The 12,542-nt window shown below is 41.5% G+C and overlaps 1 protein-coding gene across 2 annotated transcripts in view; it reads right to left on the reverse strand.

The window, feature by feature from the left end:
* LOC139751843 (microtubule-associated protein 1 light chain 3 gamma-like) overlaps nt 1–12,542 on the reverse strand; it is a 140,986-nt gene that overhangs the window by 3,678 nt on the left and 124,766 nt on the right. For both annotated transcript variants that reach the window (XM_071667471.1, XM_071667472.1), the window contains one exon: nt 1,075–1,230. In XM_071667471.1, coding sequence (XP_071523572.1) covers nt 1,075–1,230 — 156 coding nt within the window. The remainder of the gene's footprint in view (nt 1–1,074; nt 1,231–12,542) is intronic.

Consider the following 12,542-nt stretch of genomic DNA (forward strand, 5'->3'; position numbering starts at 1 on the left):
GGAGGTGGGCAGAATAGAAAGGGTAGTGAGTAGTGGGGTGAAGAAGTAAGGTTGTTTGGGAAAGAGAAAATAGAAGCATTTGGAAGATACTTGCATGGAAGTAGTGCAAATGACTGAGAGATGTATAAAAGAAAGTGGCAACAGGGTGAGAGAAAGGCACAGGAGTTGAAAAAGAGGGCATTTGAGAGTTGGGGTGAAAGAGTACCATTAAATTTTAGGAAGAAAAAAAAAGATGTTTTGGAAGGAGTTAATAACGTGCTTAAGACAAGAGAAGAAATGGGAACATTGGTGAAGGGGGCAAATGGGGAGGCAATAACAGGCAGAGATGAAGTGAGATGGAGATGGAGTGAGTGTTTTGAAGGTTTGTTGAATGTGTTTGATGATAAGAGTGGTAGATATAGGGTGTTATGGTCGGCATGGTGTGTGAAGTGAGAGGGTTAGGGAGACTGGTTTGGTAAAGGGAGAAGAGGTAGTGAAAGCTTTGCAGAAGATGAAATCCTGCAATAGTACTGCAGTAGAATTCATTAAAAAAGGGGGTGACTCTGTTGTTCATTGGTTTGTAAGGATATTTAGTGTATGCATGGACCATGGTGAAGTGCCTGAGGATTGGCAGAATGCATGCATAGTGCCACTGTACAAAGGCAAAGGGGATAAAGGGGAGTGTTCAAACTACAGAGGCATAAGTCTGCTGAGTATTCCTGGGAAATTATACGGGAGGGTATTAATTGAGAGGGTGAAAGCATGTACAGAGCATCAGATTGGGGAAGAGCAGTGTGGTAAAAAGGAAGCCGATAGAAATTAAACAATAAAATGTGCATTACATGAAAAAGAGAAATGAGACATAATATAACAATGGAGAAAACATGATGTGAAAGCAACTGAGAGAGAAATGAGCAAAAACAAAGTATGTAAAACAAAACTGAGAAGAAACAAAACTGAGAAGAAACAAAGAGATAAAGCTAAATCAGTGAAAATGAAAAGCTTCAATAGATATAAAAGACAAGCATAAAAGAGATAAAGGAAAATATAGAGAGTGAAAACTAAGACCTTACCAACAACTGAAAGGCAACTTACCCAAACACCTCCTGGCTGGCATACGTAACATAGAGGAAGCCATCATCATCGTGACACTCCCGGTACACCTCAGAGAGAGGCCGAGACAAAGATACCAATGAACGGTTGTTCACTAGCACATACAAGGTCATAGTGCTGCTCAGCTGCATGCGGTTCCTGTGGGACAAAGACTCCTTGACTACTTATATCCTTTCAACAACCAGGCCCCACAGACCTTTCCATGGTTTACCCTAGCTGCTTCACATACCCTGATTCAGTCCATCAATGCCACATTGCCACCTGTATATCACTTCGTTCCTATTCATGTTATCCTGAGCAAACCTTTCACTCACATGCAAATCCAAGTGCCAAGCACTAAAAACCTTTTTCCACTCCATCTCCAATTTTGTCTCTCCCTTCTTCTTGTCCCCTTCACTTCTAAAATATATCTTATCTTTTTCAACCTCTCCTCACTCATTTTCTCCATATGTCTAAAGAATTTCTACACATCTTTCAGCTGTCTCTACCACACACACATCTCTCTCACCCTTTCATTACCAACTTGATCAAGCCACTCATGCCACATATTGTCCTTAAACATTTCATTTCCATCACATCCACCTTCCTCTGCATATCCTTATCTATAAGCCATGCCTTGCATCCATATAACATCACTGGAACTAACAAACCTTCAAACATACCCATTTCTGCACTCCTAAATAACTACCTCTCTTTCCACATTCCTCAGTGCTCCCATACCCTTCTCCTCATCACCCATCCTATGACTCACTTTACTTCCATGTTTCCATTTACAGGAGTGTCCACTCCCAAGTACTTAAAACACTTTATTTCTACCATATTTTCTCCATTCAAACTTACATCCATACAAACCTGTCTCTCTCCCCTGCTAAATCTAATATGATATTCCTACTGGTTCTCAACTTCCTCCTTTCATACACTCTCCTAAACTGTCATCAACTTCTCCAGTTTCTCACTTGAATCTGCCGTAAGTGTTGTGTCATTAGCAAACAAAAACTAACTCACTTCCCATGCCATATCATCCCCAACAGACTGCATACTTGCCCCTCTCTCCAAGACCTTGCACTTAACTCCCTCACCACCCCATCCATAAGCATACTAAAAAGCCATGACAAAATCACAGAAAATTACCCCCGAACCAATTTCTATGAAAGAGCTCTAGTGTTATCTAGGACTTTTCCAAAGGCTCCTCCTGTCCAAGGTTGCACTATTTCCAGTAGCATGGAAATGCAAACTGCTTTAGAGTGAGTTCTTTGATGATACTGTACTCCCAGTGATACATTCTCACCAAAGGTGACTTTTCACAAGTGGAGTAAAGTCTTGCAGGCAGAGTCGCTGGAAACACCTATATATACATATATAGAAGAAGGTGAAGAGGGTGTATTGAAATGGTTTGGTCACATGGAGAGAATGAGTGAGGAAAGATTGACAGAGGACATATGTGTCAGAGGTGGAGGGAACGAGGAGAAGTGGGAGACCAAATTGGAGGTGGAAGGATTGAGTAAAAAAGATCTTGAGCAATCAGGGCCTGAACATACAGGAGGATGAAAGGTGTGCAAGGAATAGAGTGAATTGGAACGATGTGGTATACCAGGGTCAATGTGCTGTCAATGGATTGAACCAGGGCATGTGAAGTGTCTGGGTAAACCATGGAAAGTTTTGTGGGGTCTGGATGTGGTCAATCTTTCCTCACTCATTCTCTCCATGTGACCAAACCATTTCAAAATACTCTCTTCTGCTCTCTCAACCACTCTTTTTTATTATCACACATCTCTCTTACCCTTTCATTACTTACTCGAACAAACCACCTCACACCACATATTGTCCTCAAACATCTCATTTCCAACACATCCACCCTCTTCTGCACAACTCTATCCATATCCCATGCCTCGCAACCGTATAACATTGTCGGAACCACTTTTCCTTCAAACATACCCATTTTTGCTTTCCAACATAACGTTCTCGACTTCCACACATTTTTCAACACTTCCAGAACTTTTGCCCCCTCCCCCACCCTATGATTCACTTCCGCTTCCATGGTTCCATCCGCTGCCAAATCCACTCCCAGATATCTAAAACACTTCACTTCTAGTTTTTCTCCATTCAAACTTACCTCCCAATTTACTTGTCCCTCAACCCTACTGTACCTAATAACCTTGCTCTTATACACATTTACTCTCAGCTTTCTTCTTTCACACACTTTACCAAACTCAGTCATCAGCTTCTGCAGTTTCTCACCTGAAAAGCCATCAGCGCTGTATCATCAGCAAACAACAACTGACTCACTTCCCAAGCTCTCTCATCAACAACAGACTGCATACTTGCCCCTCTTTCCAAAACTCTTGCATTCACCTCCCTAACAACCCCATCCATAAACAAATTAAACAATCATGGAAACATCACGCACCCTTGCCGCAAACCAACATTTACTGAAAACCAATCACTTTCCTCTATTCCTACTCGTACACATGCCTTACATCCTCAATCAAAACTTTTCACTGCTTCCAACAACTTGCCTCCCACACCATATATTCTTAATACGTTCCAAAGAGCATCTCTATCAACTCCATCATATGCCTTCTCCAGATCCATAAATGCTACATACAAATCCATTTGCTTTTCCAAGTATTTTTCACATACATTCATCAAAGCAAACACCTGATCCACACATCCTCTACCACTTCTGAAACCACACTGCTCTTCCCCAATCTGATGCTCTGTACATGCCTTCATCCTCTCAATCAATACCCTCCCATATAATTTCCCAGGAATACTCAACAAACTTGTACCTCTGTAATTTGAGTACTCACTTTTATCCCCTTTGCCTTTGTAAAATGGCACTATGCAAGCATTCCGCAATCCTCAGGCACCTCACCATGAGTCATACATACATTAAATAGCCTTACCAACCAGTCAACAATAGTCACCCCCTTTTTTAATAAATTCCACTGCAATACCATCCAAACTCACTGCCTTGCTGGCTTTCATCTTCTGCAAAGCTTTTACTACCTCTTCTCTGTTTACCAAATCATTCTCCCTAACCCTCTCTTTTTGCACACCACCTCAACCAAAACACCCTATATCTGCCACTCTATCATCAAACACATTCAACAAACCTTCAAAATACTCACTCCATCTCCTTCTCACATCACCACTACTTGTTATCACCTCCCCATTAGCACCCTTCACTGATGTTCCCATTTGTTCCCTTGCCTTATGCACTTTATTTACCTCCTTCCACAACATCTTTTTATTCTCCCTAAAATTTAATGATACTCTCTCGCCCCAACTCTCATTTGCCCTCTTTTTCACCTCTTGCACCTTTCTCTTGACCTCCTGCCTCTTTCTTTTATGCATCTCCCAGTCATTTGCATTATTTCCCTGCAAATATTGTCCAAATGCCTCTCTTTTCTCTTTCACTAATAATCTTACTTCTTCATCCCACCACTCACTACCCTTTCTAATCTGCCCACCTCCCACGCTTCTCATGCCACAAGCATCTTTTGCGCAAGCCATCACTGCTTTCCTAAATACATCCCATTCCTCCCCACTCCCCTTACACTCTTTGTTCTCACCTTTTTCCATTTTGTACTCAGTCTCTCCTGGTACTTCCTCACACAAGTCTTCTTTCCAAGCTCACTTACTCTCACCATTCTCTTCACCCCAACATTCTCTCTTCTTTTCTGAAAACCTCTACATATCTTCACCTTCGCCTCCACAAGATAGTGATCAGACATCCCTCCACTTGCACCTCTCAGCACATTAACCTCCAAAAGTCTCTCTTTCTCGTGCCTATCAATTAAAACATAATCCAATAACACTCTCTGGCCATCTCTCCTACTTACATACGTAAACTTACGTATATCTCTCTTATTAAACCAGGTATTCCCAATCACCAGTCCTTTTTCAGCACATAAATCTACAAGCTCTTCACCATTTCCATTTACAACAATGAACACCCCATGTACACCAATTATTCCCTCAACTGCCACATTACTCACCTTTGCATTCAAATCACCAATTACTATAACCTGGTCTCATGCATCAAAAACTAACACACTCACTCAGCTGCTCCCAAAACACTTGCCTCTCATGATCTTTCTTCTCATGCCCAGGTGCATATGCACCAATAATCACCCATATCTCTCCATCAACTTTCAGTTCTACCCATATCAATCTAGAGTTACTTTCTTAGACTCTGTCACATACATATATATATTCATATTTACTGTTAGCTTTCTTCTTTCACACACTTTACCAAACTCAGTTAGCAACTTCTCCAGTTTCTCACCCGAAACAGCCACCAGCGCTGTATCATCAGCGAATAATAACTGACTCACTTCCCAAGCCCTCACATCCACAACAGACTGCATACCAGCCCCTCTCTCCAAAACTCTGGCATTCACCTCCTTTACCAGCTCCTCTCTCCAAAACTCTGGCATTCACCTCCCTAACAACCCCATCCATAAATAAATTACACAACCATGGAGACATCATGCAACCCTGCCGCAAACTGACATTCACTGGTAACCAATCACTTTCCTCTCTTCCTACTCGTACAAATGCCTTACATCATCGACTAAAGCTTTTCACTGTTTCTAGCAACTTACCTCCCACACCATATACTCTTAATACCTTCCACAGAGCATCTCTATCAACTTTATAATATGCCTTTTCCAGATCCATAAATGATACATACATACCCATCTGTTTTTCAAAGTATTTCTCACATACATTCATCAAAGCAAACACCTGATCAACACATCCTCTACCACTTCTGAAACCACACTGCTCTTACCCAATCTGATGCTCTGTACATGCCTTCACCCTCTCAATCAATACCCTCCCATATAATTTTCCAGGAATACTCAACAAACTTATACCTCTGAAATTTGAACATTCACCTTTATCCCCTTTGCCTTTGTACAATGGCACTATGCATGCATTCTGCCAATCCTCAGGCATTTCACTATGACCAATATATACAAGGAATATCGTCACCAACCAGTCAACAACACAGTCACCCCTTTTTTAATAAATTCCACTGCAATACCATCCAAACCCATTGCCTTGCCAACTTTCATCTTCCAAAAAGCTTTTACTACCTCTTCTCTGTTTACCAACCCATTCTCCCTGACCCTCTCACTTCGCATACCACCTTGACCAAATCACCCTACATCTGCCACTCTATCATCAAACACATTCAACAAACCTTCAAAATACTCACTCCATCTCCTTCTCACTTTACCACTAATTGTTATTATCTCCCCATTAGCCCCCTTCACCAAATGTTCCCATCTGTCCTCTTGTCTTTAGCACTTTATTTACCTCCTTCCAAAACACTGTTTTCTTCTCCCTAAGGTTTAACGATACTCTCTCACCCCAAATCTCATTTGCCCTCTTTTCCACCTCTTGCACCTTTCTCTTGGCCTACTGCCTCTTTCTTGTATACATCTCCCACTCATTTGCATTACTTCCCGGCAAAAATCCTCCAAATGCCTCTCTCTTTTCTTTAACTAAGAATCTTACTTCTTCATCCCACCACTCACTACCCTTTCTAATCTACCCACCTCCCATCTTTCTCATGCCACAGGCATCTTTTGTGCAAGCCATCACTGCTTCCCTAAATACATCCCATTCCTCCCCCACTCCCCTTACGTCCTTTGCTCTCACCTTTTTCCATTCTGCACTCAACCTCTCATGGTATTTCCTCACATAAGTCTCCTTTCCAAGCTCACTTACTCACACCACTCTCTTCACCCCAACATTTTCTCTTCTTTTCTGAAAACCTCTACAAATATTCATCCTTTGCCTCCACAAGATAATGATCAGACATTCCTCCAGTTACCCCTCTCAGCACATTAACATCCAAAAGTCTCTCTTTCATGTGCCTATCAAACAACACGTAATCCAATAACACTCTCTGGCCATCTCTCCAACTTACACACGTATACTTATGTATTTCTTTCTTTTTAATCCAGGTTATCCCAATCACCAGTCCTTTTTCAGCAAACAAATCTACAAGCTCTTCACCATTTCCATTTACAACACTGAACACCCCATGTACACCTATTATACCCTCAACTGCTACATTACTCACCTTTGCATTTAAATCACTCACCACTATTACCCAGTTTCATGCATCAAAGCTGCCAACACACTCACTTAGCGGCTCCCAAAACACTTGCCTCTCATGATCTTTCTTCTCATGACCAGGTGCACCAGCACCAATAACCACCCATCTCTCTCCTTCCACTTTCAGTTTTACCTATATCAAACTAGAGTTTAATTTCTTACACTCTATCACATACTCCAACTCCTGCTTCAGGAGTAGCACTACTCTCAACCCACCTACATACACATGTTTAAACATAAACGTACACACACACACACACATATACATACCTATACATTTCAACATATACATACATATACAGACACAGACATATACATATATACACATGTACATATTCATACTTGCTTCCTTCCTTCATTCCTGTTGCCAACCCGCCAAACATGAAATGGCAACACCCTCCTCCCACGCATGCACAGTAGCACTAGGAAAAGACAACAAAGGCCACATTCGTTGACACTCTGTTTCTAGCTGTCATGTGTAATGCACCAAATGCACAGCTCCCTTTCCACACACAGGCCCCGCAAAACTTTCCATGGTTTACCTCAGACGCTTTGCATGCCCTGGTTCAATCCATTGACATCATGTCGACCCCGGTATACGACATCATTCCAATTCACTCTACTCCTTGCACGCCTTTCACCATCCCATATGTTCGGGCCCCGATAGCTCAAAATCTTTTCACTCCAGCCTTCCACCTCCAATTTGGTCTCCCACTTCTCCTCGTTCCCTCCACCTCTGACACATATCTTCTTTGTCAATCCTTCCTCACTCATTCTCTCATTGTGACCAAACCATTTCAATATACCCTCTTCTGCTCTATCAACCACACTTTTTACTACCACACATCTCTCTTACCCTTTCATTACTTACATGACCAAACTATCTCACAACACATATCGTCCTCAAACATCTAATTTCCAACACATCCACCCTCCTCCGCACAACCTTATCTATAGCCCATGCCTCACAACCATATAACATTGCTGGAACCACTATTCCTTCAAACAGATCCATTTTTGCTCTTCGAGATAACGTTCTCCCCTTCCTCACATTCTTCAACGCTCCTAGAACCTTTCCCGCCTCCCCCACCCTGTGACTCACTTCCGCTTCCATGGTTCCATCCACAGCCAAATCCATTCCCAGATATCTAAAACACTTCACTTCCTCCAGTTTTTCTCCATTCAAATTTACCTCCCAATTGACTTGTCCTCAACCCTAATGAACCTAATAACCTTGCTCTTATTCACATTTACTCTTAGCTTTCTTCTTTCACACACTTTACCAAACTCAGTCACCAGCTTCTGCAGATTCTCGCCTGAATCAGCCACCAGCACTGTATCATCAGCGAAAAACAACTGACTCACTTCCCAAGCCCTCTCATCTACAACAGACTGCATACTTGCCCCTCTTTCCAAAACTCTTGCATTCACCTACCTAACAACCCCATCCATAAACAAATTAAACAGCCATGGAGACATCACACGCTCCTGCCGCAAACCAACATTCACTGAGAACCACTCACTTTCCTCTCTTCCTACTTATACACATGCCTTACATCCTCGATTTCTTTGCTAACTTAAGGGATTTATCAATGAAAGATCCAGGGTACTTTAACTTAGATCCAATAGAATATATCTTCCCAAACTCATCATCAATAAACTCTGGACTACAAATACGTAATGCCCTAAGGAACATAGACTGAAATGATGATAATTTAACTGTATCATGTTGAGATGAGTAATAATGGATATATGAGCATACATTGGTAGGTTTTCTGTATATGCTAAACTTAAACTTGTTTCCTTGCCTATCGATCATGCAACCTAAAAATGGTAACATTATTTTCATTTGTTTATTTTGTTTTGTTCATTTTAATTTGTTTATGGATGGGGTTGTTAGGGAGGTAAATGCAAGAGTTTTGGAAAGAGGGGCAAGTATGAAGTCTGTTGGGGATGAGAGAGCTTGGGAAGTGAGTCAGTTGTTGTTCGCTGATGATACAGCGCTGGTGGCTGATTCATGTAAGAAACTGCAGAAGCTGGTGACTGAGTTTGGTAAAGTGTGTGGAAGAAGAAAGTTAAGAGTAAATGTGAATAAGAGCAAGGTTATTAGGTACAGTAGGGTTGAGGGTCAAGTCAATTGGGAGGTGAGTTTGAATGGAGAAAAACTGGAGGAAGTGAAGTGTTTTAGATACCTGGGAGTGGATCTGGCAGCGGATGGAACCATGGAAGCGGAAGTGGATCATAGGGTGGGGGAGGGGGCGAAAATTATGGGGGCCTTGAAGAATGTGTGGAAGTCGAGAACATTATCTCGGAAAGCAAAAATGGGTATGTTTGAAGGAATAGTGGTTCCAACAATGTTGTATGGTTGCGAGGCGTGGGCTATGGATAGAGTTGTGCGCAGGAGGATGGATGTGCTGGAAATGAGATGTTTGAGGACAATGTGTGGTGTGAGGTGGTTTGATCGAGTGAGTAACGTAAGGGTAAGAGAGATGTGTGGAAATAAAAAGAGCGTGGTTGAGAGAGCAGAAGAGGGTGTTTTGAAGTGGTTTGGGCACATGGAGAGGATGAGTGAGGAAAGATTGACCAAGAGGATATATGTGTCGGAGGTGGAGGGAGCAAGGAGAAGAGGGAGACCAAATTGGAGGTGGAAAGATGGAGTGAAAAAGATTTTGTGTGATCGGGGCCTGAACATGCAGGAGGGTGAAAGGAGGGCAAGGAATAGAGTGAATTGGAGCGATGTGGTATACCGGGGTTGACCTGCTGTCAGTGGATTGAATCAAGGCATGTGAAGCGTCTGGGGTAAACCATGGAAAGCTGTGTGGGTATGTATATTTGCGTGTGTGGACGTATGTATATACATGTGTATGGGGGGGGGGGCCATTTCTTTCGTCTGTTTCCTTGCGCTACCTCGCAAACGCGGGAGACAGCGACAAAGTATAAAAAAAAAAAAAAAAAAAAAAATTCATTTTCTACAGTAAATTTGATGGAAGGTACTAAATTGTTCAGTAAAGGGAGAGCATTATCGACATAACTAAACCAAATTGCATTAGAAGGTAAGATACCCTTTAATAATTTTGTTTCAAAGAATTCCATATAAAGATTACCTAGTACAGGTGAAAGAGGGTTACCCATTGCCATACCAAATTTTCAAGCATATATTCTCTAATGAATTGAAATACACAGTCTTTTATACACAATTTTATCAGTTCAATAAAAACAGACTTTGAAACAGATAAATGAATATCATCCAAAACATTAAATAAATATTCAAAGAGGTCACCAACTGGAAATTTTATGAACAGTGAGGAAACATCAAAGCTAACAAGTCTGAAATCAATATTAACACTGATATTGTTAAGTTTGTTAACTAAATCTACATTGTTCATGATATTAGAATTTGATATCTTACTCACTAAAGGGCTTAACAAAGAAACTAACCACTTTGACAATCTATATGTGATGGAGCCTACTAACTCACTAGAGGTCTTGCTGAAAAATTTGGTTTATGTGTTTTGATAAGTCCATACATATATGGCAATGAAGGGGACAAAGATGACAAATTTTTGATAAGAGAACCATCACCTTTCAACAACGTCAGTTCTTTAGTGAAATGAGAATTAACTACTTCTAAGGGATTCTTATTGAGCTTAAAAAAAGATAATTCATTTTAGATAAATAATTGCTTTTGTCCATAATCACAACAGGGTTAGCCTTATCTGCTTTAGTAATATGTATATCATTGTCTTTTTTAGTGTTAATAGCTCTTATAAATCTTCTAGGGCAATTAGGATCCACTGGTTTTGACAAATTGGCATACACTAAACCCTTACAGATATTAATTTCATCACTAGACTATTTACTGTACTTTTCTAAATTACAAAAAGACTTTGTGACATCAACACAGCTGGCTTCCCCGTTTGAGGACAATATGTGGTGTGAGGTGGTTTGATCGAGTAAGTAATGAAAGGGTAAGAGATCTGTGTGGAAATTAAAAGACTGTGGTTGAGAGAGCAGAAGAGGGTGGATTGAAATGGTTTGGTCACATGGAGAGAATGAGTGAGGAAAGATTGACAAAGAGGTTATATGTGTCAGAGGTGGAGGGAACGAGGAGAAGTAGGAGACCAAATTGGAGGTGGAAGGATGGAGCGAAAAAGATTTTGAGTGATCGGGGCCTGAACATACAGGAGGATGAAAGGCGAGCAAGGAATAGAGTGAATTGGAATGTGGTATACCGGGGTCAACATGCTGTCAATGGCTTGAACAAGGGCATGTGAGGCGTCTGGGGTAAACCATGGAAAGGGAGCTGTGGTTTCGGTGCATTACACATGATAGCTAGAAACTGAGTGTGAACGAATGTGGCCTTTGTTGTCTTTTCCTAGCACTACCTGGCATGCGCGTGGGGGAGAGGAGGGGTGCCATTTCATGTGTGGCTGGGCGGCGACAGGAATGGATGAAGGCAGCAATTATGGATATGTACATTTGTATATACGTGTATGTATACGTTGAAATGTATAATTATGTATATGTGTGTGTGTGTGTGTGGACGTTTAAGTATATACATGTGTATATGGGTGGGTTGGGCCATTCTTTTGTCTGTTTCCTTGCGTTACCTCGCTAACGCAGGAAACAGCAAATAAGTAAAATAAAATAAATAAATATATACATGTGTGTGTGTGTGTGTGTGTGTGTGTGTGTGTGTGTGTGTGTGTGCATGGATTTGTCTATCTTCATCTGTTTCCTGGTGTTACCTCACTAACACAGGAAACAGCGATCAAGTATGAATTATTTTTCCATACATGCTCACCACTTCCCACATGAGCAAGGTAGCATCAAGAAATGATGACAGCCTTAAAAGGGAAAAACCCTCACTTGCCTCCTTGTTCCATTCTTTGTTTTGGGAAGTAATACTGGAAGGGAGGATTTCCAGCCACCCTCTTGACTGCCTTCATGCAGGAAATATGTGGGCAGTATTCTTTCTCCCCTATATCCCGAGGGGTAAACATATAGGAATCCATTCATTGACCTGCTTCAAAGGGATGGATGAACAGCTGGGATTGGCTCTGAACTGGCAGCTTCATCCGTGACTTGAACACAGGCCTGTGAGATTCACACATAATGACACTTGTTTACAAAAATCTACAGCCTTTTGACAGAATATGAGGTATGGCTCACCACTATGGAAGGAAAGGCAAGGTTACTAACCGGGGAAGTGGTATGGGACAGACTCACTGACAGCAGAGGGTAAGTGAGCCACAAAGAAAGCTGTCAGAATGAAAAACGCATGCCCTTTTAAAAATATCTGTGTCAGATTGAAA

This window comes from Panulirus ornatus, chromosome 12 (assembly GCF_036320965.1).
Source record: "Panulirus ornatus isolate Po-2019 chromosome 12, ASM3632096v1, whole genome shotgun sequence".
Taxonomy (NCBI): Eukaryota; Metazoa; Arthropoda; class Malacostraca; order Decapoda; family Palinuridae; genus Panulirus; species Panulirus ornatus.